This window comes from Anomaloglossus baeobatrachus, chromosome 3, assembly GCF_048569485.1.
Source record: "Anomaloglossus baeobatrachus isolate aAnoBae1 chromosome 3, aAnoBae1.hap1, whole genome shotgun sequence".
NCBI lineage: Eukaryota > Metazoa > Chordata > Amphibia > Anura > Aromobatidae > Anomaloglossus > Anomaloglossus baeobatrachus.
Genome location: NC_134355.1, coordinates 327,144,838 through 327,171,259, shown reverse-complemented (window position 1 = coordinate 327,171,259; position 26,422 = coordinate 327,144,838). Strand labels below are relative to the sequence as shown.

General features: G+C 46.5%; 1 protein-coding gene across 4 annotated transcripts in view; it reads right to left on the bottom strand.

The window, feature by feature from the left end:
* The window catches only part of AK9 (adenylate kinase 9), a 212,329-nt gene that overhangs the window by 130,475 nt on the left and 55,432 nt on the right, over positions 1-26,422 (bottom strand). For all 4 annotated transcript variants that reach the window (XM_075340057.1, XM_075340058.1, XM_075340059.1 and 1 more), the window contains exons 5-8: positions 23,920-24,016; positions 17,732-17,844; positions 7,280-7,447; positions 5,021-5,143 (exon numbers count right to left, since the gene is read on the bottom strand). In XM_075340057.1, coding sequence (XP_075196172.1) covers positions 5,021-5,143; positions 7,280-7,447; positions 17,732-17,844; positions 23,920-24,016 — 501 coding nt within the window. The remainder of the gene's footprint in view (positions 1-5,020; positions 5,144-7,279; positions 7,448-17,731; positions 17,845-23,919; positions 24,017-26,422) is intronic.

Sequence of the window (26,422 nt, the reverse complement as noted above, 5' to 3'; positions counted from 1 at the left end):
AGTATTCTGCCCATCCCTGTAGTATTGTGGCCATCCCTGTAGTATTGTGGCCATCCCTGTAGTATTGTGGCCATCCCTGTAGTATTCTGCCCACCCTTGTAGTATTGTGGCCATCCCTGTAATATTCTGCCCATCCTTGTAGTATTGTGGCCATCCCTGTAGTATTCTGCCCATCCCTGTAGTATTGTGGCCATCCCTGTAGTATTCTGCCCACCCTTGTAGTATTGTGGCCATCCCTGTAATATTCTGCCCATCCTTGTAGTATTGTGGCCATCCCTGTAGTATTGTGGCCATCCTTGTAGTATTCTTCCCATCCCTGTAGTATTGTGGCCATCCCTGTAGTATTGTGGCCATCCCTGTAGTATTGTGGCCATCCCTGTAGTATTCTGCCCATCCCTGTAGTATTCTGCCCATCCCTGTAGTATTGTGGCCATCCCTGTAGTATTCTGCCCACCCTTGTAGTATTGTGGCCATTCCTGTAGTATTCTGCCCACCCTTGTAGTATTGTGGCCATCCGTGTAGTATTCTGCCCACCCTTGTAGTATTGTGGCCATCCCTGTAGTATTCTGCCCACCCTTGTAGTATCGTGGCCATCCCTGTAGTATTCTGCCCACCCTTGTAGTATTGTGGCCATCCCTGTAGTATTCTGCCCATCCTTTAGTAATACGCAAACAAAAAAAAAAAATCTCACCTTTCCTCCGTTCCCTGTGTGCCCACGATCAGTACTTGCAGAGTTTTGGATGCAGCATGCTTCAGCTGCGTCCAAAACCCTGCTATGTATGGTAAAAGCACAGTGGGCATGAGATTTCTAAAAATCCCATGCCCACTGTGCGTGTACGGCCCGCAGTGAAAACGGAACTGCGGTGTGGCTTCCAGAGGCCGCAGCATGTGAATTTATGCTGCGGCGTCTGAAGCGTCCTCCCTAGGCAGAGCACAGCGAGGAGACCGCAGCGGCCCGAACCCCTGATCGCAGGCACGGGCAGCTGTGGTCTCCTAAGGAGTAGACTTGCGGTCCCGCCGATCAGGACGCGCTGTGTCCAGCACGCAGCGGGTCCTGAACTTGAGCACGTACCTTACCTGCTTGTCGCGGCCCGTGATGAGCGCGGCTCTGTGCTGAGGGTCGGCGCCGGCAGGAACTTCACTGCATTTGAATCCATTTGCGGTGCAGCGCAGAGGAGCTGTGTCTGGACCAATGGCTGCTGCCTGCCAATCAGATGCAAGGAAGTGACGTCGCTGTATGACGTCACCTCCTTGCATCTGATTGGCAGACAGCAGCAGCAACTGGGATAGAACTGACAGCTCCTTGCGCAGCACCGCAGATGGATTCAAATGCAGTTAAATCCTGCCGGCGCCGACCCTCAGCATAGAGCCGCGATTTGTCACGGGGTCTGCGGGCCGCAACAAACAGCCTCAGGGGCCGCATGCGGCCCGCGGGCCGCGTGTTTGAGACCCCTGCCCTAGAGCAAATAAAAGAATCCATCCATCTACCATACATGGCACCATACAGAACCCCGGCAGAGACATACAGTATAAAAGGGCAGACGGAATCATTTTAGACTCCATTCGGCCACCGTGCTGTTGGTGGCTGTCTTTTTCCGCAACAAAAAGGAGACAGTTGCACTCTGTAGCACAGACATGTGGAACAATGAATATGGGAATATAGACATGTATTACTGCTATGAAAAACATGCAAAAATTGAAATAATCAAGACACAAAAATGGCCTTTATACATGAGTCCAACAGCCAGTGCAAGGTGACCTCTTTATTTCTTGGGTCCCTATCAAACTAATGCCTCTCCTTGGGTCTTTTTCAGCAGGCAGAAGTGTAGTTTACCACAGGGTTGAGTAAATCCATCACAGGTTCTTTATGAATCTGGGGGTTTTTTTTTCAGAAATTTTCCTGGCATTCCTGATGTAGTGCTCACCATAGAGCGTTGAATAAATGTGAAGTCGGCCTTACTTGCACACACCACAAATTAAGTTTTATGCTTGTGAAATGCTTAAAGTGCACAGTGCAGCAACGCTTTAAGATGATTTCCTTTGGAAATGTTTGAAAGTATTAGCTTTAAAAGCTACATTTCTTGATGAAAGCTATTATACTGTATACAAAACCATAACGGTTTTTTCTTTGCAATAATGCTGCTGTTCGTCTGAATCTGGGTTTGTTTTTCTATTGTTCTTGCTCCTCTCCATGATGAGGTATGGCAACCTAGTCTTTTTTTAATCCAACTGGGTGTAGCTATCAATAAGACACCAATAAAGAATTGTTGAGGATCAAAACCAATTGTCTAACAAGACTACATTTACATACACTGAATACAGGGCCAGATCTCAGGAAAGAAGAGGATCAGGGACAAAAGGATAACAAGATTCAGGCAAACACCAGGTAGAAAAAAATTACATTTTTAAGGCAAGTGACACATCCATTTTAAATGAACTGAGCTATTGTTTTTATTTTACTTTTATTTTCAATTTTGATTTTTTTCTTCCCTGATTTTCCCCATCACTATATATTAAGATTATGAAACCTTTGAAGTTTTAATTCTGAAAACTGAGACCTATAATAGGCTGACACTTCCTGATCTGAAGACATCACGTCTAAGGTCCTGTTTACATGGACTGACCAGCGGCGCAATACGACGGCCATTTGATAAACTTTTGCCAATTGGTGGTCGTTTGGTCGTTTTAGCAACGCTCGTTCACTATTATCTTGAAGTGTAAATGACCTATAAATTTCATCTCGTTAACATCACAGGTAAGATTACATTGAAAAGGATTCACCATTCACAAAAGGTTATCAGATATTCTACAGGATTTCAGCAGAGGAGCTAGGGTACCTTCACACTTAGCGATGCAGCAGCGATCCGACCAGCGATCTGACCTGGTCAGGATCACTGCTGCATCGCTACATGGTCGCTGGTGAGCTGTCAAACAGGCAGATCTCACCAGCGACCAGTGAACAGCCCCCAGCCAGCAGCGACGTGCAAGCGACGCTGCGCTTGCACGGAGCCGCCGTCTGGAAGCTGCGAAGACTGGTAACTAAGGTAAACATCGGGTATGGTTACCCGATGTTTACATTAGTTACCAGCGCACACCGCTTAGCTGTGTGTGCAGGGAGCAGGGAGCCGCGCACACTGAGCGCTGGCTCCTTGCTCTCCTAGCTACAGTACACATCGGGTTAATTAACCCGATGTGTAATGCAGCTACATGTGCAGAGAGCAGGGAGCCGTGCACACTGCTTAGCGCTGGCTCCTTGCTCTCCTAGCTGCTGTACACATCGGGTTAATTAACCCGATGTGTACAGCAGCTACATGTGCAGAGAGCCGGAGCCGGCAGCACAGGCAGCGTGAGAGCTGCAGAGGCTGGTAACTAAGGTAAATATCGGGTAACCACCTTGGTTACCCGATGTTTATCTTGGTTACAAACTTACCTCAGCTGTCAGACGCCGGCTCCTGCTCCCTGCTCGCTTCATTTGTCGCTCTCTCGCTGTCACACACAGCGATCTGTGTGTCACAGTGGGAGAGCGCCTTTGAAGAAAACGAACCAGGGCTGTGTGTAACGAGCAGCGATCTCGCAGCAGGGGCCAGATCGCTGCTCATTGTCACACACAGCGAGATCGCTAATGAGGTCACTGCTGCGTCACAAAAAGCATGACTCAGCAGCGATCTCGGCAGTGAGCTCGCTGTGTGTGAAGCACCCCCTACAGTTCCAGCTGAAGGAACACAGAACTGCTTCACTGCTCAATGCTGAGCCAATGAATTCACTTGGAGAACCCAGGTTGGAACTACTCATCCACTTAATTACATATCTTGTTGTGCTCGGTCAGATTCAATTTGATGCAGCAATCCCAATATCAATTATATATAAATCAGCATTAAAAATCAATCCTTTATTAGTAATATTTTAAAAGGAGACCTCAGGTTCTCCAATTCATGAAACAGCAGCTCACAAAGCCATTACCATGCGTGATTGGTTACATAAATACCCGGTCAATTATCAAACAGACCGTACTGTATTCAGGTATGCATGGTGGTGGCCACCAAGTCAAACAAAATTAGGAAAAAAAAAAACAACAAACAAAACAAATGAAGTGATGATGCCAAGGTCAAAGGACAATGGTCCAGTGTGATAGAAAAACTTAGCATAAGAAATTAATATACCTAAAAAAATGTTATTGTTTCACACTGGTGCTGACAATGGTCAGACACAAGAATATGTAAACATGTATTAGGCATATGATAAAGGAATGGTCTCACCACATCCTTTCACAAAAGGGCAAGCAGTCTCTCCTTCAGAATCCCGGGTTCAGTACGCTGATTCAGCATTCACTTCCCCTATCCAAGTTGGAGGCCAAAAATAACAAATTACCTGCCGCCCCAAACTCCCGGTCAGATTCCTAAGCTTGCCACTATCTCTTCTCAGTGGGTGCTCGCCAAAAGTGGGGTGCTGCTGGCTGGCATAGTTGGCCCTGGAAGTCCCAAAGTCATGAAGATTCTAATCCCTGGAGGGCCAGTGGAAGGGTGAGACTCTCTGTTGCTTGTACAATCTTCTGTGCTTGCTGGGAATGTACAATATGTTTTGGCCTTTTTGTGAACCAATAAAGTCTTTCCAATGAGTGGTTCTTTTACTTTCTGTTGTCTAAGTAGTGTTCTGCCCACAGGGAAGGAGTGCGGGCGTTCAGTGGGATGTGTCTTGGTCCATGTGGTCTTTCTGAAGACAGCCAGGCCAGCAGACGAGAGCACCCACTGACCCTTGTGTCTACACAGTTGCATCTCCCCTCTGTCCCTACATAATAACTTCTGCACAGGTACCAAACCATACTCCCATAAAAGTTAATGAATACCTCAAGTCTATTACTTCCTATGGTCCATGTATCATGTATAGAAATCAAAATAAAGAAAACAATAAAAAAACAACAACTATAGATTTGTTTTAGTATCTGGTTATCTTCAGAAAAAATGTAAGTAATACAGTCACTTCAAATATATAGGCGTGGTTAGAAACAAACTGAGTTTCTCACCTCTACAGGACGTAGAAGAGTGTCTTTATATAATCGTATGCACTCGTCAGCATTTTCAGGAAAGTCTTCAGGTCTATACACAAGCTGGTTTAAGACTTCTTTTAAATTGTCAAATTCTTCCTCCTAAACAGAACAGGACACCTAATAACTTTGTTATTTTTCGCTGTCGACGATGTTAAATCGATGAGGACAAAATTCTACCTGACCAACCTGCACACTACTAGACACTGGACAGGTGCTATTTAACTTAAAATGGTTGTCTCAAGATTTATTTCTAGGAGCACGCTAACTCCTGGCCTACTACTTTCAGGGGACGGCAGTGTAGACCTCATTGATTGACAGTTCAGACCAGCAGCATGGTTGTGCTCCTTGTCTGAACTGCGTATTCTGCGATGCTGCAAGCAAAAGCAGCTTTGGTTCTGCGGCATCGGAGAAGTACACGGTAACTGCAGCTGGCTGGATCAAGCGATCTGGCCTGCTGCACCTTGTCTAGGAGACTCGCCACCATTGATATAGACTTCAGAGGTGACGAGTGACCTAGACAATGCACAGTACACAATAAATTAAAAACACTTTAAGTTGCTTATTTTTTACAAGCGCATTGCAAGCTTAACCATTTAAGAAGTTGCGACAGCTCCTTTTAGAGGGAAAAAAGTACTGGATAGGATAAAACCAAATGTGGGCAAATAAGCTTTCCCAAAATGGCAGATGTTGGAAGATGACTGGACAGGCATCAATGATCTGAGATTATCAGCAGACCTTCCTAAAGCTGGTGTCACACACAGCGACAACGACGTCGCTGCTACGTCACCATTTTCTGTGACGTTGCAGCGACGTCCCGTCGCTGTCGCTGTATGTGACATCCAGCAACGACCTGGCCCCTGCTGTGAGGTCGCCGGTTGTTTTTGAATGTCCAGCTTCATTTTTTGGTCGTCACTCTTCCGCTGTGACACACACATCGCTGTGTGTGACAGCGAGAGAGCGACGAAATGAAGCGAGCAGGGAGCAGGAGCCGGCGTCTGGCAGCTGCGGTAAGCTGTAACCAGCGTAAACATCGGGTAACCAAGGGAAGACCTTTCCCTGGTTACCCGATATTTACCTTCATTACCAGCCTCCGCTCTTGCTGCCAGTGCCGGCTCCTGCTCTGTGCACATGTGGCTGCAGTACGCATCGGGTAATTAACCCGATGTATACTGTAGCTAGAAGAGCAAGGAGCCAGCGCTAAGCAGTGTGCGCGGCTCCCTGCTCTCTGCACTGTGACATATAGCTGCAGTACACATCGGGTTAATTAACCCGATGTGTACTGTACCTAGGAGAGCAAGGAACCAGCGCTAAGCGCGGCTCCCTGCTCTCCGCACATGTAGCACAGCGACGTTATGATCGCTGCTGCGTCGCTGTGTTTGACAGCTAAGCAGCGATCATAACAGCGACTTACAAGGTCGCTGTTACGTCACAGAAAATGGTGACGTAACAGCGACGTCGTTGTCGCTGTCGCTTAGTGTGAACCCAGCTTAAAAGTAGCATGATTGAATTAAGAGATAAAAAGCTCAAGTCTCCAGTGAAAAATGTAATTATTCACAAAAATACAAGTACTGTTAGTACTGCATGTGCAGCATCTTAAAAAATATGAAATTCCTATTCCTAAAATAAGCCAAAATTGCATATTTTTTACGTTCGCATGCACAAAGCAAGTTATTTACACTCCCACATGACTAATTACAAATTAGATGATTGAAAGATAATGGAAAAAACAAAGAGGCCAATCATTACAATCAGCATACACGTGCTAGCCTTAATGAAGAGCTTGCTGGAGTATAATGTGCTGAATTCATTAAAAGGAGTATGCCACTTCAGTGCACCTTCTCAGAGAATAAAGTAGCATTTCTGGCGTAAGAAACACCAGCCCTTTGGGTGAATTCCATGGACAGACATACCCCCACCCATCTTACCTCCTCCCCAGCTCCACGCATTTTAGCAGAGCTGCTTCAAACTAGGGTGAAAAGCCAAAAGTCGCAACATTTTTTCATAACTTCATGTTGTATAAAAACTGCAACTTTTTCGAGCTGTTTTATTCCAGTTATACAGCTTAAAAGCCAATATGTGAATCCTTAAAGCAGATGCACTTACTTTCCATTTTTATTGATATAATCTATAAATGTACCGTATCTTGGAAAACACAAGTAGAATCCTGTGTTTTCAGAAGAAAATGTTATTATCTACTGTAATCTGTTGTAATCCAGCTCACTAGAATGATGTTACCTCTTCTTCTAGCTCTTCTTCCTCCTCTTCCTCCCCCTCTTCTCCTTCCTGAGGTTTCTTCTTCTTTTCTTTTAGAGCAGGATCCCATTCTTCACGCTTGTAAACTCTGCCTGTCCCTGGATCTTGCTTAAGGCCACTTAGTCTTTTACTCAGGTCTTTGTCTGGACACTAATTGAACACAGAAAAACTTAAATATTAATATATTGTTCTGAAATATGACTCTGTGGGCTTTGACATTGGGGGTAGCGTGTTAAAAGGAAAAATAAACATGACAGTGAAAGGTGGAAAGGTGTTTGTTCTACTTTTTTTAAAGTAAAACAAGGGAAACATTTGATAAAAAGATGCCTAGTGTTTCTAGAGGCCTTAATGTTTATGTCTTATAGTCTGGATGTATCTGGCTGTGGCTGTGGAGGTAAGGATGAAAGAGGCAGCAGCAGAGGAACGGGTCAAAGGAGGCAGGAGCAGGGTCACAGGAAGCTGGAGCCGGCGCTGGGGCAAACACAGGAGTCTGCTAAAAAAGAAAATTAATTTTCACTGCTTCCCATGCTAACTATCCTGCCCACTTCTCAGCACTGAAGCCAGTGCAGAAAAGTGGGTGGGATAATGGGCGTAGGGAGCAGTGAATATTCATTCTCTTTAATAGCGGGCATACGTAATCAGCTGCCGACGTCCTGCAATGCCTGGTCAATCATGTGTATCCGCTATTAAAGAGAATGAATATTCACTGCTCCTCACATCCATAATACCAGGGGTGCGGAGCAGTGAATATTCCAGCAGATGACTTCCGCTTGTAACTGAGGGCGAATGTCAGTGATTTTAGGAGAAAAAAAAAATATTATTTTCATCTTTTACAATTTTAAATTAACATAAAAGGTAAATGGGCTGATGCAAAAGATTGGGCAACCTGCAAGGTTAGTGTCTAGCAGCACCCCCTTTGGCAAGTATCACAGCTTATAAATGCTTTTTGAAGTCAGGCAGGAGTCCTTCAATTCTTGTTTGAGGGATTTACATCCATTCTTCCTTGCAAATGTCTTCCACTTCTGTGATATTCTGAAGTTGTCTTGCATGCATTGCTCTTTTGAGGTCTAGCCACACATTTTCAACGATGTTCAGATGAGGGAACTGTAATGGCCATTGTAAAACCTTCAGCTTACGCCTTTTAAAGTAGTCTATTATGGATTTTGTAATGTGATTATAATCAATATCCATTTTTTCAGAAGCCATCCTCTTTTTAACTTCAGCTGTTTTACAGCAAACTTTCTGTGAGAGGTGCTCGCAGGACTGCTAGAGAGGCAAATCATCTTCAGGAAGATTTAGCAGGCTCTGAAGTTGTGGTACATTGTTCTACTGTTCAGAGACACCTGCACAAATATGGCCTTCATAAAGATTCATCAGAAGAATAACCTCTCCTGCATCCTCACCATAAAATTCAGCATCCAAAGTATGTAAAAGAACATCTGAACAAGCCTGATGCATTGTGGAAACGCTTCCTGTGGACCAATGAGGTAAAAGTAGAACTCTGGCCACAATGATAAGAGGTATGTGTGGAGAAAAAAGGGCATAGACATTCAGGAAAAGAACATAACCCAACGAAGCCGAAAAGAGGATGACTTCTACAAATGGATAATGATCCTAAAAACACGTCAAAATCCACAATAGACTACCTCAAAAGGCGCAAGCTGAAGGTTTTACAATGACCCTCACAATTCCCTGATTGAAAATATGTGGCTAGACTTCAAAAGAGCAGTGCATGCAAGACGACCCAAGAATCTCACAGAACTAGAAGGGTTTTCAAAGAAATAATGGATGAAAATCCCTCATACAAGACTTGAAGGAGTCTTGGTTAGCTACAAAAAGCATTTGAATGGGAAATTTTGATCTGTCATTGGGTTAAAAAAGGGACATATGTTTTGCTTTTTTTGGACATTCATAGGCAGCAATAAACATGGACAAGTGAACAGCAATAGACCATAATAGATATACAGTATGTTCTATCCATCAAAAACCTGTATAAAACACGTACTGTATGTGAAAAACTAACGTTTGAATGAGACTTTCAAAGCCATATTCTTCAAGCATATTGTACAATTAAACTATTTGTTGCACATGACAAATAGTAATGTCAGTCTTTGGTATCATTAAGGATACTATTGGCATTACACGTGCCCAAACTCTTGCATTGGCCCATTTTCCTTTATTGTTAATTTAACAATGTAATCTATGTATTGTAACATGGCGACTGGCTACATTGTTAATGGCTGGTATGTACCACAGAAGTGGTGTGAACCTGGAAGTCTGTGCTGGTACTTGTAGTGCCACATGTTTTGATAAGGCATTCACAAGGATAGGTTCACGGATGGCACTGGCCACCCATATACTCCACCCATTGATGTGTCACATGACATGTTTAATGGAGTCTGTGATAGTAATGTGGAGGGACTGCAGTCAGTATGGAAAGTGCTGAGCTATGAGGAGGAGACTCTGCTTGAGGTGTGTGGACTGACAGGAGTCAGTGTGTGGAAGATGCCAAGCTTCCATGAAGAAACCTCATGGAGAAGAGTGTGGATGCTGACCGAGATTAATTTTAATATTAGTTACACCATTATTTCCTTTATTTATTGAATCCTCACGGATTTTATTTAAATGTTTTTTTGATATTTATTGATATTTAATGGTGATCTTAATATGGAAATTTTGATTATTATCTTACATTTTAATATTAGTCAGGGAAATACAGCGGAAACTCAGTTTTCGAGTAACTTGGTGTGCGAGGATTTCGCTATATGAGCAAAGCTTGCTGTAAATTTGTAACTCAGTTTACGAGCAAATTTTGCTGTATGAGCAAATACTCACTGCACACACTTCCGGTTCCGTACTTTTAGCGAGCTCTGACCCACTCTTGCAGTCTGCACAAACACGCACAAACACACACAAATACACACATATGATGCTCACCTTACCTTCCGTTCCCTCGCCACCCTCCTGGTTCTTGTAGTCCGACGGTACAGGCTGTGTAACGGGTAACCATCGCGACGATAGAGGAACTTCCGCTGTCAGCCGCTTCTCAAAGGCAGCGCGCTGGCCAATCAGAGTCAAACGGCTCATGCCTTTGACGTCAGCACGCTGGCAGCGGAAGCTCTGGCATCAGTCGTGATGGTTACCCGATACACATCCTGTACTGGCAGACTACAAGAACCAGGAGGCCGGCGAGGGAACGGAAGATAAGGTGAGCATAATATGTGTGTGCATGTGTGTTTGTGCGTGTGTGGAATGGCATAATTAAAATAAATATCCGTTACAAAGCCATATAAATACAAATAGAAGGGAGGGAAAAATACCCATAAATTATGGCAGCGGTTTACTAGGAAGATAAAGTGCTTAGTGCAAAAGAAGGGAATTTTGTTTACTTACCGTAAATTCCTTTTCTTCTAGCTCCTATTGGGAGACCCAGACAATTTGGGTGTATAGCTTCTGCCTCCGGAGGCCACACAAAGTATTACACTTTAAAAAGTGTAACCCCTCCCCTCTGCCTATACACCCTCCCGTGCATCACGGGCTCCTCAGTTTTGGTGCAAAAGCAGGAAGGAGGAAACTTTTAAATTGGTCTAAGGTAAATTCAATCCGAAGGATGTTCGGAGAACTGAAACCATGAACCAAAAGAACAATTCAACATGAACAACATGTGTACACAAAAGAACAAACAGCCCGAAGGGAACAGGGGCGGGTGCTGGGTCTCCCAATAGGAGCTAGAAGAAAAGGAATTTACGGTAAGTAAACAAAATTCCCTTCTTCTTTGTCGCTCCATTGGGAGACCCAGACAATTGGGACGTCCAAAAGCAGTCCCTGGGTGGGTAAAAGAATACCCCAATAAAAAGAGCCGACAACGACTCCCTCTTACAGGTGGGCCACCGCCGCCTGAAGGACTCGCCTACCTAGGCTGGCGTCTGCCGAAGCATAGGTATGCACCTGATAGTGTTTCGTGAAAGTGTGCAGACTCGACCAGGTAGCCGCCTGACACACCTGCTGAGCCGTAGCCTGGTGCCGCAATGCCCAGGATGCACCCACGGCTCTGGTAGAATGGGCTTTCAGCCCAGCAGGAATCGGAAGCCCAGAAGAACAGTAGGCTTCAAGAATCGGTTCCTTGATCCACCGAGCCAAGGTTGACTTGGAAGCCGGCGACCCCTTACGCTGGCCAGCGACAAGGACAAAGAGCGCATCAGAACGGCGCAGGGGCGCCGTGCGAGAAATGTAGAGCCTGAGTGCTCTCACTAGATCTAACAAATGCAACTCCTTTTCACATTGGTGAACTGGATGAGGACAAAAAGAAGGTAAGGAGATATCCTGATTGAGATGAAAAGGGGATACCACCTTAGGGAGAAATTCCGGGACCGAACGCAGAACCACCTTATCCTGGTGAAAAACCAGGAAGGGGGCTTTGCATGACAATGCTGCTAGCTCCGACCCTCTACGGAGCGATGTAACTGCCACTAGAAAAGCCACCTTCTGCGAAAGACGTGATAAAGAAATATCCCGTAGCGGCTCGAAAGGTGGTTTCTGAAGAGCCCTTAGCACCCTGTTAAGATCCCAGGGTTCCAGCGGCCGCTTGTAAGGTGGGACTATGTGGCAAACTCCCTGCAGGAGCGTGCGGACCTGCGGAAGCCTGGCTAGACGCTTTTGAAAAAACACGGAAAGCGCCGAGACTTGTCCCTTGAGAGAGCCGAGAGACAAACCCTTGTCCATTCCGGATTGAAGGAAGGAAAGAAAAGTGGGTAAGGCAAAGGGCCAGGGAGTAAAACCCTTGTCAGAGCACCAGGATAAGAAGATCCTCCAAGCCCTGTGATAGATCTTGGCGGACGTTGGTTTCCTGGCCTGTCTCATAGTGGCAACGACATCTTGAGATAACCCTGAGGACGCTAGGAGCCAGGACTCAATGGCCACACAGTCAGGTTGAGGGCCACAGAATTCAGATGGAAAAATGGCCCTTGAGACAGCAAGTCTGGACGGTCTGGGAGTGCCCACGGTTGACCTACTGTGAGGTGCCACAGATCCGGGTACCACGGTCTCCTCGGCCAGTCTGGAGCGACGAGGATGGCGCGGCGGCAGTCTGACCTGATCTTGCGTAACACTCTGGGCAGCATCGCCAGAGGAGGAAACACATAGGGAAGTCGAAACTGCGACCAATCCTGAACTAATGCGTCCGCCGCCAGAGCTCTGTGATCTTGAGACCGTGCCATGAATGCCGGGACTTTGTTGTTGTGCCGTGACGCCATGAGATCGACGTCCGGCGTTCCCCAGCGGCGACATATCTCTCGAAACACGTCCGGGTGAAGAGACCATTCCCCCGCGTCCATGCCCTGGCGACTGAGAAAGTCTGCTTCCCAGTTTTCTACGCCCGGGATGTGAACTGCGGAGATGGTGGAGGCTGTGGCCTCCGCCCACAGGAAAATCCGCCGAACTTCCTGGAAGGCTTGACGGCTGCGCGTGCCGCCCTGATGGTTGATGTACGCGACCGCCGTGGCGTTGTCCGACTGTATGCGGATCTGCCTGCCCTCCAGCCACCGATGGAACGCCTTTAGGGCTAGATACACTGCCCTTATCTCCAGAACATTGATCTGAAGGGAGGACTCTGTCGGAGTCCAGGTTCCCTGAGCCCTGTGGTGGAGAAAGACCGCTCCCCACCCTGACAGACTCGCGTCCGTCGTGACCACAGGCCAGGATGGGGGCAGGAAGGATTTTCCCTGCGACAGAGAAGTGGGGAGAAGCCACCACTGAAGAGAGGTTTTGGCTGCCAGGGAAAGAGAGACGTTCCTGTCTAGGGACGTCGACCTCCTGTCCCATTTGCGGAGAATGTCCCATTGGAGTGGACGCAGATGAAACTGCGCAAAGGGGACTGCCTCCATTGCTGCCACCATCTTCCCCAGGAAGTGCATGAGGCGCCTCAAGGGGTGTGACTGGCCCCGAAGAAGAGAGTGCACCCCTGTCTGCAGCGAACGCTGTTTGTCCAGCGGTAGCTTGACTATCGCTGAGAGAGTATGAAACTCCATCCCGAGGTAAGTCAGTGATTGGGTCGGTGTCAATTTGGACTTTGGGAAATTGATGATCCACCCGAACCTCTGGAGAGTCTCCAGAGCGACGGTCAGGCTGTGTTGACATGCCACCCGGGAGGGTGCCTTGACTAGGAGATCGTCTAAGTAAGGGATCACCGAGTGGCCCTGAGAGTGTAGGACCGCCACAACGGATGCCATGACCTTGGTGAAGACCCGTGGGGCTGTAGCCAGGCCGAAAGGCAGTGCCACAAACTGAAGGTGTTCGTCCCCGATGGCGAAACGCAGGAAGCGTTGATGCTCTGGTGCGATCGGCACATGGAGATAAGCATCTCTGATGTCGATTGATGCTAGGAAGTCTCCTTGTGACATCGAAGCGATGACAGAGCGGAGGGATTCCATGCGAAACCGTCTGGTTCTCACATGTCTGTTGAGTAATTTGAGGTCCAAAACGGGACGGAATGATCCGTCCTTTTTTGGCACCACGAACAGGTTGGAGTAAAAACCGCGACCACGTTCCTGAAGGGGAACGGGGATCACAACTCCTTCTGTCTTCAGAGTGTCCACCGCCTGAGCAAGTGCCTCGGCTCGCTCGGGGGGCGGAGATGTTCTGAAGAAACGAGTCGGAGGACGAGAGCAGAACTCTATCCTGTAACCGTGAGACAGAATGTCTCTCACCCATCGGTCTTGGACATGTGGCCACCAGGCGTCGCCAAAGCGGGAGAGCCTGCCACCGACCGAGGATGCGGTTTGTGGAGGCCGAAAGTCATGAGGAGGCCGCCTTGGAGACGGTGCCTCCGGCGGTCTTTGGAGGACGTGACTTAGACCGCCATGCAGAAGAGTTCCTCTGGCTCTTCTGTGGCCTGATGGACGAGGATGATTGGGATCTGGCTGAGGGCCGAAAGGACCGAAACCTCGCCTGAATTTTCCGTTGCTGAGGTATTTTTGGCTTTGATTGGGGTAAGGACGAGTCCTTTCCCTTAGATTGCTTAATAATTTCATCCAGTTGCTCGCCAAACAATCGGTCGCCCGAAAAAGGCAAACCGGTCAAGAACTTTTTGGAAGCAGAGTCTGCCTTCCATTCGCGTAGCCACATGGCCCTGCGGACTGCCACCGAATTGGCGGATGCTACCGCTGTACGGCTAGCAGAGTCCAGGACGGCGTTCATGGCGTAGGACGAAAAAGCCGACGCCTGAGAAGTCAAAGACGCTACTTGCGGAGCAGAGGTACGTGTGACCGCATTAATCTCAGACAGACAAGCTGAGATAGCTTGGAGTGCCCACACTGCTGCAAAGGCCGGGGCAAAAGACGCGCCTGTGGCTTCAAAGATGGATTTCATTAGGAGCTCTATCTGCCTGTCAGTGGCATCCTTGAGCGATGAAGCGTCAGCCACTGCTACTACAGATCTAGCCACCAGTCTAGAGACTGGAGGATCCACTTTGGGACATTGAGCCCAACCCTTGACTACGTCAGAGGGGAAGGGGTAACGTGTGTCATTAAGGCGCTTAGAAAAGCGCTTGTCCGGAAAAGCTCTGTGCTTCTGGACAGCATCTCTGAAGTTAGAGTGATCGAAAAATGCACTCCGTGTACGTTTGGGAAACCTAAACTGGTGTTTCTCCTGCTGTGAAGCCGACTCCTCCACAGGTAGAGGCGGGGGAGATAGATCTAGCACCTGGTTGATTGATGCTATAAGGTCATTTACTATGGGGTCCCCTTCAGGTGTATCAAGATTGAGAGCAACGTCAGGGTCAGAGCCCTGGGCTGCGACCTCTGCCTCATCCTCTAGAGAGTCCTCAAGGTGAGACCCCGAACAGCGTGATGAAGTCGGGGAAGATTCCCAGCGAGCCCGCTTAGCCGGTCTGGGACTGCGGTCCATGCCGGAGTCCTCCACGTGATACCTAGGGGCCACCCCAGGAGCATGCTGCGGCGCAGACCGAGAGAGGCCTGGGGGCGATGACCCTGCAGTGCCTGGGGCCTGTGTAAGGGCCGGTCTGGACTGCAAGGCTTCTAGTATCTTAGCAGACCATTTGTCCATAGACTGAGCCATGGATTGTGAAAGTGACTCAGAGTTTCTCAGCTAAAACTGCAAACTCTGTCCCTGCCGCCTGGACAGGGGGAGCCGGCGGTTCTGCCTGAGCCGAGGGTCCCACCAGTGCCCGAGGCTCCGGCTGAGCGAGTGCAACAGGGGCCGAGCATTGCTCACAGTGAGGGTAGGTGGAACCTGCAGGTAGCATAGCCGCACAAGACGTACAGGTTGCAAAATAACCCTGTGTCTTGGCACCCTTGCTCCTTGTGACCGACATGCTGTTCTCTCCTAGGAGAGTAATCACTGAGGGTATATAGCCAAGGGCTAAACACTGCGGCCGAACCTAGAAAATGTATACAAATATAATATATATATATATATATATATATATATATATATATATATACAGTTCGGCACCCTAGGGGGACCAGCACCGTGTGACCGGTGTGGCTTACCGACCGCCCAGAGCGGTGTGTGTCCACCAGATTCCCTGCCTTGGGTCTCCCAGAACTGCAGCCAGAAGTCCTCCACCGGCAGAATGTGTTTAAAACATGGCTGCCAGCGTTCTAAGGGGAGGAGGGAGCCGTGGGCGTGTTCAATAAAGTGCGGGAATCTGGTGCCCCAGAGTGATGAGTGAGGGGGGAGGAGGACACTAAAGTATGCTCCAGCCCTCACAGTCGGCGTCAGGCCGACCGTCCCGCCCTTACCCCTGACTGGCAGGCCCGGGGGCGGGAGTTTAATGCACTAGGCCGCAAAAGCCGGGGACTAAATTTAATACCGCGGCCGGCAAGCAGGCGCGGTCGGCGCGGTAGTCCCGGTCGTCACACAATAACAGCAGCCGCTGCAGCGTCTGAGACCAAGTGCTCCATGCACCGTCCCCAAGGGGACACAGAGTACCTTTATGATGCAGGGCCTGTCCCTGATGATACTCAGTCTCCTGTCCGTCAGAATCCCACAGGGGCTGCGGAGGGAGCCCGGTCCCAGTGCCTGGATGACCGGTTAGGATCCCACTTCTCCCAGAGCCTCTAAGGGATGGGGAAGGAAAACGGCATGTGGCTCCAGCCTTTGTACCCGCAATGGGTACCTCAACCTTAACAGCACCGCCGACTTAGTGGGGTGAGAAGGGAGCATGCCGGGGGCCCTGTTAGGGGCCCTCTTTTCTTCCATCCGATACAATCAGCAGCTGCTGCTGACTGAAATGTGGAGCTTGCGTGAATGTGTGCCTCCTTCAACACAAAGCATAAAACTGAGGAGCCCGTGATGCACGGGAGGGTGTATAGGCAGAGGGGAGGGGTTACACTTTTTAAAGTGTAATACTTTGTGTGGCCTCCGGAGGCAGAAGCTATACACCCAAATTGTCTGGGTCTCCCAATGGAGCGACAAAGAAACCACTGTTGTTTAAATAAATATCTATTTATCATATATAACAAAGTGCACAGTGCAAAATAAAATATCTGAGTAATATGGTATATATGTATAAGATTGTGGTATAATAATCCTGTATAATGAAAATTGTAAATATATACTAATTTTCAAGGGAAATTTTACCTTCACACTGGTCTTTAAATGTTCCAAAGTATGCCACTATGCCCCGACGCGCATTTCAGCGATCCTTTCCTCAGGGGGTGCTTCCCTTGCAAATTAGTATATATTTACAATTTTCATTATACAGGATTATTATACCATAATCTTTTTCATATATACCATATTACTCAGATATTTTATTTTGCACTGTGCACTTTGTTATATATGATAAATAAATATTTATTTAAACAACAGTGGTCTTTGCACAAAGCACTTTATCTTCCTAGTAAACCGCTGCTATAATTTATGGGTATTTTTCCCTGCCTTCTATTTGTATTTATATGGATTTGTAACTTATATTTATTTTAATTATTGAATAAAAAATATTAATTTTAATATTGGTTACACCATTATTTCCTTTATTTATTGAATCCTCACGGATTTTATTTAAAGGTTTTTTTATATTAAAATGTGTATTTTTTTATCTTTAGAATTATACAGGGGCATTCTGGCATTGATTTTCAAGGTGAATAAATCAGTCTCATAAAATTTAAGAAATCTGATACTGTATACAGTCTGTATTGTGAAATCTTGTGACAGATCCATTTTAAGCATAGTCAGTGTTCATAAGCAAAAAAACCAAAACGCACAAAATGCTATTGCCCTCACTGATCTTAGGTATTGACATTTCTTAGCTGAAGCGGATACTTGCCTGCTTGATCTTCCCATACATTATTTAATATTCAGAACTAATAAACACTAATCTCATTTATGCAAGTCATAATCATAAAAACAGGCCGGACAATGAAAAGCAAGTCAATATTACAGAAATCCATGTAATTAATCTGCAATCGTTACCTTGATATTGATGATGACATCTGGTTTTAATTTAAAGTTCTTTATTAATTCAATCTGATCTGGAATCTTTATGAATTCTTCAGAGAGAGATGGTAGTCCACAAAGCACGTAGCCTAAAATGTGGACAAAAATTAGAGTGATTCTAAGCAAACAAATTAAAAGGTAAATTCTAAAATACTTTCTACAATGTAAAGACCTTCTGCATTAAGACAGTATTAAAATGGCTCTCATCCAAAAGCGTAAAGGCCGCTTTACACGCTGCCACATCGCTAAAGCGATGTCGTTGGGGTCACAGAATTTGTGACGCACATCTGGCCGCGTTAGCGATGTCGTTGCGTGTGACACCTACGTGCGATCGAAAATTGTTGCAAACACGTGCAAAAATCGCTAATCGTTGACATGCTCCCCTATTCCCAATTATCGTTGCTGCTGCAGTAACGATGTAGTTCGTCGTTCCTGCGGCAGCACACATCGCTACGTGTGACACCGCAGGAACAAGGAACCTCACCTTACCTGCGGCCGCCGGCAATGAGGAAGGAAGAAGGTGGGCGGGATGTTCGTCCCGCTCATCTCCGCCCCTCCGCTTTTATTGGGTGGCCGCTTAGTGACGTCGCTGTGACGCCGAATGAACCGTCCCCTTAGAAAGTAGTGTGATGGATCCACGCGATTTTGTGCACCATGGGCAGCGATTTGCCCGTGACGCACAAACAAGGGGGGCGGGTATGCATGCTAGCGATCTTGCTAGAGAGATTGCAGCGTGTAAAGCGGCCTTTAGTGCCACTCCCAAGCCAGTGTGTAGGTGCTCTCAGCTATAGGGACAAGTGCCAAACAAAGAAAATAACCACCTTGTTCTTAAAGAGAATCTGACGGAAGATTCATGCTAATGAAACGCTGTAATAAACAAACGGTTGCAATAACGCAGTCAGTCTTTACTTCATGCTGGCCATGAGAATCGGAGGAGATGCATGCTGCCGATACACGGGCTAGCATTAATCAGACACTGGCCGTGTTGTTTCAATCATGCATGTTTTAATTTGAAACAAAGTGGTTTCGGAGAAAAGTAAACAGTGTGGGGACCATGTGTCTAGGATGACTGCTCCACCCCCCTCCCGTAGTCTGACAGTTCTCCCCATACGGCACCTTCCCCATAGTGGTCACAGGTACACTACTGCTGCTCATGCCTTCTTAACCTCACTCACCACCAATTTTGTGCGAGTTTGATAAAGGTCAAATAAACCGAAACTTCACGGATTCTCACACAAAATATGTGTTGGATCAATAAAATAAAAGCCAGAGTGCTGGATTTTTTCTTATTTTATATTAAAGCTTGGGACCCTATCCGGGCACCTACATCTTTGAGGCCGCTGTGTTTTTATCCATTATTGATAGTTCTCTCCATATACACACACATGGGCTGGAGGCACATTTGCGTATGACTTGCGCGAGGATCACATCGCCTGGACTGGCTGGCGGCTCTCCTGACAGGACCATGTCAGCTTCATGTATTTTTATGCAGCTCACACGCTCCTATCAGGAGAGCCGTCAGTCGGTCCAGGCAATGCGATGCGAGTCACGCAAGTCATATGCAAGTGTGACTCCAGCCATAGGGAGAGATCTGCCAGTACAGAGGAGAAGAGTGGAGCTGCAGGGACCTGCCTTGGACTAGTCATCTGAGAAGCCAACTTTTCTGAGTGTTGCCTTTGAATTTCTGCTGCATTTCAGAGGAAAACATACACGGCTATAATAATAGCCACACACAAAATAAATACGTAGAGACCAAATTTAGACTACATTTTTATCATTAAAAAGGTATTCCCATCTCCAAGATCCTATCTCAGTATGTAGTAGTTGTTAGAATATTAGCCAATACCTCCAATTAGAAATATCACTTCATGTGAAGGCATGGCAGAAGCTTATGTATCCATGGTTACGACTACTAGCAACTGTTGCTATATGCATGGCTGTAACCTTAGATACCTAAGCTACTGTAATGCCCTGCACATGAGGTAAGTGATATAGCTTATCAGGAGAATTATACTACATTTCTAACTCTATTTGCTAATATTCTTATTATTAAAATACTACATATTGGGATAGGATCTTGGAGATGGGAATATCCCTTTTAAGTAAATGAACTGAAATCACTCAGTTTTCCTTGAGGAGCTTGTCTTGGACTGCAGAATAAAAATATTTTTTCTTTGCATACCAGGTACTGAGTTTGGTATTAAAGAGTTTATAGAAGGTGATGTATGAACATTAAAGCACTGACCACCCATGTACATTGACCAGCTACATTGAAAAACCACAGGTGAAGTGACTAAAGTTGATCACCTCATTATAATGGCTTCTATCAACTAGTCTGATATATTAGGCTTCAAGTGAGCAGTCAGTACATTGAAGTTAAAAGGAAATTTGTCAGCAGATTTTTGGCATATAATATGAGCTCAGCATTATATAGGGCAAGAAAATCTGATTCCAGGGGTGTATCACCTATTGGGCTGCTTAGCGCTGTTTTGATAGAATCCCTGCTTTGTCTGATGTAGATGTAGCATTTGTGATATACCATAAGTTTACTGCTCAGTGTATAGCCCCGCACACACCCCTGACTAGCAGCTTCCTGTGTACACTGTGCATTGTCATCCAGCTGCCCTATCAGTGGTAGGGGTGGGGTTACCCAGATTAGCCTGATTGCCTTGCACATGAGACTAAGGGGTACTTCTCACATAGCGAGATCGCTAGCGAGATCGCTGCTGAGTCACGGTTTTTGTGACGCACCAGTGACCTCATTAGCGATCTCGCTGTGTGTGACACTGAGCAGTGATCTGGCCCCTGCTGTGAAATCACTGCTCGTTACACACTGCTCTGGTTCATTTTGTGGACGTTGCTCTCCCGCTGTGAAGTACACATTGCTGTGTTTGACAGCGAGAGAGCAACGATCTGAATGTGCAGGGAGCCGGGAGCCGGCGTCTGGCAGGCTGCGGTAAGCTGTAACCAAGGTAAATATCGGGTAACCAAGCAAACTGCTTTGCTTGGTTATCCGATATTTACCTTGGTTACTAGCGTCCACCGCTCTCAGGCTGCCAGTGCCGGCTCCCTGCTCCCTGCACACGTAGCCGGACATTGGGTAAATAAGCAAAGTGGTTTGCTTATTAACCCGATGTGTACTCTGGCTACGAGTGCAGGGAGCCAGCGGTGTGCGCTGGTAACCAATGTAAATATCGGCTAACCAAGCGCTTGGTTACCCGATATTTACCTTAGTTACCAAGCGCAGCATCGCTTCCACGCATCGCTGGGGGCTGGTCACTGGTCGCTGGTGAGATCTGCCTGATTGACAGCTCACCAGCGACCATGTAGCGACGCACCAGCAATCCTGACCAGGTCAGATCGCTGGTGGGATCGCTGGAGCGTCGCTAAAGTGTGACGGTACCCATAGTCCTGTAGTGATAATCTCCTGCTGATAAAACACTATTTGTATTAACACTATACACAGCCTAGTAAGCAGCACATCCCTGGAATCATGGAATCAGGCAATCATGCAGTATATTATGCTGCTCTCATATTTAATAGAAAAAAGCTGCTGAGAGATTCATTTTAGTAGCAAGAAAAAAAAAACAAAAGCATAATGATATGTGTGGGTAAAATTGTTAAAGCTAAAATATTGGGTTAAGCAACTTCATAATATTAGAGCAAATCCTAGCAATTAGGAACACCAACCCAGCTGTCTCGAGAGTATTGTCCCTCTTGGTATAATTAGGCATTAGCCCTTTAATCTGATTGACTAACCCCAAGTCTCACAGGAGATATATCCTTATGGAGTGTATAGTTTATTATAAAAATGTGATTTTCTATGGTCTTTATGTATCCTTCCTCTTCCTTACCATATTTTAACTTTCCCTGTTTTCCCTCTACTGCTTTTTTCTTTTCCTATACAATATATAGATATATATTGACTTTAGAATTCTTTGTAAGCCTCCTTGGCGGGGGATCATTAACGTTAATATTTTGTGCATGCTGCTTCTGTTACAAGTTATTCATAATAAAACCTTGTTGAAACTAAGATTACCGTCTCACTTTAGCGACGCTCCAGCAATCCCACCAGCGATCTGACCTGGTCAGGATCGCTGGTGCATCGCTACATGGTCGCTGGTGAACTGTCAATCAGGCAGATCTCACCAGCGACCAGTGACCAGCCCCCAGCCAGCAGCGACGCGTGGAAGCGATGCTTTGCTTATTTACCCGATGTGTACTCCGGCTACATGTGCAGGGACCAGGGAGCCGGCACTGGCAGCCTGAGAGCGGCGGACGCTAGTAACCAAGGTAAATATCGGGTAACCAAGAAAATGGCTTCGCTTGGTTACCCGATATTTACCTTGGTTTACAGCTTACCGCAGGCTGCCAGAAGCCGGCTCCCTGCACATTCAGATCGTTGCTCTCTCGCTGTCAAACACAGCGATGTGTGCTTCACAGCGGGAGAGCAACATCTAAAAAATGAACCAGCACTGTGTGTAAGGAGCAGGGATTTCACAGCAGGGGCCAGATCGCTGCTCAGTGTCACACACTGCGAGATCGCTAATGAGGTCACTGGTGCGTCACAAAAAACGTGACTCAGCAGCGATCTCGCTAGCGATCTCGCTATGTGAGAAGTACCCTTAAAGCAACTCCAAAATAGCAGGTCTCATGGGGTGTTACTAGTAAAGTCCTATCTGACATACACCACGGGTGACCCAGTGACAAGGTCTTGGACAATAAAAACTGATAACTGTAGGGAGTCATCTGGTTGGATCCCAGCTACTGTAGCACAAAGAGCTGAAAAACATGATGATAGGAACATGTCAGAAAGCACAGTGTATCCAGATGACTGCTTTTAGTGCTTTTTAGCTGCAGACCTCTGTACTCACCAAATGTGCTTACAATAATCACATGAACATCAGATCTGGATCATGGACAAATGGAAGAAGGTGGCAAGGACTGATTAATCAAATTCATTTTACAAAATGTAGATGGCAGGGTCTATAACCATGGCTTACAAGAGATGGCACTTTTATGCCCTATGAGAAAAAGGCTAAAAGGCAAAGACAGTGCAGTGCTCGAGCAATGTCCTGCTGGGAAACCTTGGATTTCCGTGCATTAATGTGGATATTACTTCCTAAATAATGTTGCACCTCTCTACATCAGGAAGAGAATTTTAATGTTATAACTGATTGGTATATATAGTTATACAATGACAATCTCTATACTAATAGATCACAAAAGTGCATTACACTGTTTATTACGCCATGCTGACAGCTGTTATCATCTCTTTTTAGTTCTGTACAAATCCTGTGAAAAAGTGAGTTTCTCCAATGATTTTGGAAAAACAGAGGAACAGAAACACAACTAAAAGCTACGATACAGCTAGTACATATTACTGCTTAAAGGGAACTTGTCAGGTCCAATATGCCCCCACAACCACGAGCAGTTCTGGGTGCATATTGCTAACCCCTGTCTAACCGTCCCTGTATACACTAGCATAGATAAAGAGATCTTTAGAAAAAGTATAGACTAGTCCCAAGGGCGTTGTATCCTTGGCTAGTTGGCCCCATTAACATGTTAGCATGTCCCTGTGGGTGTCCTATTATGCTAATGAATGTACAGCATCAGAGGATAATCTCACTCACCTCTCCGCTGCCCGATGCTGGATTTCGGCTCAGTGAACATGACCCCGGAGTTTCGGTCATGCGCACTACTTCAGTTTGAAGTCGGGACGCATACACCTGGCTTCATAGTGCGCATGACCAAAACTTCGGAGTCATGCGCACTGAGCCGAAATCCAGCGTCGGACACGATGGCAGCGGAGAGGTGAGTGAGATCATCCTGTAATGCTGCACATTCATTAGCTTGTTAACACACCCACAGGGGCGTACTAACATGCTAATGGGGCCGATTAGAAAGGGAAGCAACACCCTTGGGACTAGTCCCCGCGCTCATTAGCATATGATAAAAGATCTATTTAAATACCTTTTCTAAAGATCTCTTTATCTATGCTAGTGTATACAGGGATTAGCAATATGCACCCAGAACTGCTCGTGGTTCTGGGTGCATCTTGCACCTGACAGGTTCCCTTTTAAGTTAATGGCCAACTTAAACATAGGGGAAAAAAAAATCAAAAACTGCATAACAAGTATGTTCTTTATAGGGCAACACATTACCATGGTGGGCAACTTCTGCAGAATTTATCTTGTCCAGTATTAGCTGTAGTATCAGCTCTTCTTGCACACTCTGACCCTTGTAGAGGAGTTCTTGAATCTTCAGACAAAAATAAGCATAGTAGAGCTGTATTAGGAATTATCAGTAACACCATTTGTAGTCTGACTCAGCTATGCTATGGATGCATTATACAGGAATAATCTAGAACATACTGTTTTGGGGGGGTTTAGACACAGACTAATGCACTGGTATAGAAAAATACATGTGAATGTTTACTGCATGTTGTTCTATCAGGAAGTCACATCTTTAAAAAAAAAAAAGAAATAGTATTCAGACATTACCCCCTGATGTGTGCATTCACTGCGATAAATCAAACTTCTAGCTTTGCAGGAAACAATTGCATAGTATAAGAAAAAGGATAATGACGGAAAGGATGTCAAACGCAGCCCTAAGATCATCCTTTGAACACCGTTTGTCTCACTGCGCTGAATTGACAGATCAGGGGGCACTGAATACTATTTATGTAACCACCCTCACCACCGACAGTGTGCGCAGTGCATAGACCTGCTCTACTGTGAAACCATCCTCTATATAAAAAAAAGACAGGAAAAATAAAAGTCAACTTAACTCTTTCATTCATTTAGTAAAGTAATATCGATTCACCAACCTGCACTTCAGTTCGGGCTTCAATTTTTGAATAAAGCAATTCCAATCTTGTATGTTGCAGACACATGTCAAAGAGAATCTATCACCAGGTATTTTCCAACCCATCTGAGATCAGTATAATGTAGGGGCAGAGACCCTGATTCCAAAGATCTGTCAATTACTCGACTGTTTGCCGCATTTTTCATAAAATCACTGTTTTACTTGAAGCAAATTTACCAGTTCTCTGTATAACCCCCCCCCCCCACACACCATTTATATGGACAGTGTACACAGAACGCTGTCAATCAGTGGTGGGGCAGGTCACACAGAGCTCATAAACTCATTAATATACAGGATTAATTGGCAGCAGGTTCACTAGTTGTCTAGTAATAATCTTCTGCTGATAAAACTGATTTTATGAAAACTACAAAAAGCATCCCAGGAGATGATACATCGCTGGAATCAGGGTCTCAGGAATTAGAGTCTCTTTAATTAGGGTGGCTCAGTGGTTAGCACTGCAGCCTTGCAGCGCTGGGGTCCTGGGTTCAAATCCCAGCAAGGACACTATCTGCAAGGAGTTTGTATGTTCTCCCCGTGTTTGTGTGGGTTTCCTCCGGTTTTCTCCCACACTCAAAAAAACATACTAACAGGGAACTTAGATTGTGAGCCCCAATGGGGACAGTGTTGCCATTGTATGTAAAACGCTGTGAAATTAACAGCGCTATATAAATGAATAAATATCATTATCATTTGGCTTGATCTCCTGACCTGCTATTTTTCAGAAACCTAATGGGTAGGTGTAGCGCCGTGCCCCACGGGGAAGGTGTTTTAACCTACTCGTTGCTGGGTCGGGGTGCAGATTCTTCTGCATCGTCACGGGGTGGCCTGGCCCAGTTCTGTTGCCCCGAGGTGTACAGGAAGGAGGATTGGAGGGTGGTAGGGAGGATGGCGGTAGTAGTTTAAGAAAGTCTATTAGGATCGTGACGCCACCTGTGGTATGCGTTCAGGGATGGGGGCCGCCGCTGCAGGGTCTCTCACCGGGTCAGATGTTAGGTGCAGCCGGGATGATGTTGCTCCCCACAGGCGGAGCGGGATTGCCCCGGGAGGATGGCGGGGATTTGGTGGTAGTCCCTGTTGGCGCTGCAGCGCTGGGCATCGGCGCCGGGTAAAAGAGAGGCAGGGGCTGTGGTTCCAAGTGTTTTTACTCACAGGTCTTTCAAGCGCTGCCCGAGGTGCCGTTCTCTGCCACGATGGGCTCCAGTCTATCCCGGATCCGTCGGCGGTCACCGCCGGTGCCCGTGGAAGTTTAGTGAAGTGTTCCTCTGTAGCTATTCGGAACCTGGGCCAAGCCTCCTGCTCCAAGCCACGGGCCCACGGGGAAAGAGGAACCACTAACTCCAGTTGTCAGTGCTAGTTGTTCTCCTAAGCTGTGCTCAGGAAGGTTCTCCCTCAAAGTGTGATGGTTGCGCCTACTTCTACCCCATGTGGTGCCCGCGCCCAGTAGTTGCCCTAGCGAATGGGAAGTTCCATGCTTCGTGATTGCTGGCTCCCCTGTCTGCAAACACCTAGTCCAATCACCTGTGAGTAAGCACCTGTTGTTGTATGTGTGTGTTTTGTGAAGGCACTGGCAAGTTAACCCCCTCTTGACCCGGGATAGATATTACCCCATAAAAGTGGTGTAATACCCTGTGGCGCCTGAAGTCCAAGAGTGCCACATAGGCAAGTTTATTAAAGGGGTTTGATCACTACAATACTAACTCTTATTAATGGTTCCAGGTGTCAGGTCTATTGGTTCTGTCGCGCATCTACACATGCACTGGCTTACTGACGGGTCTCTGGCCACGAGGGGCAGGGTGTTGC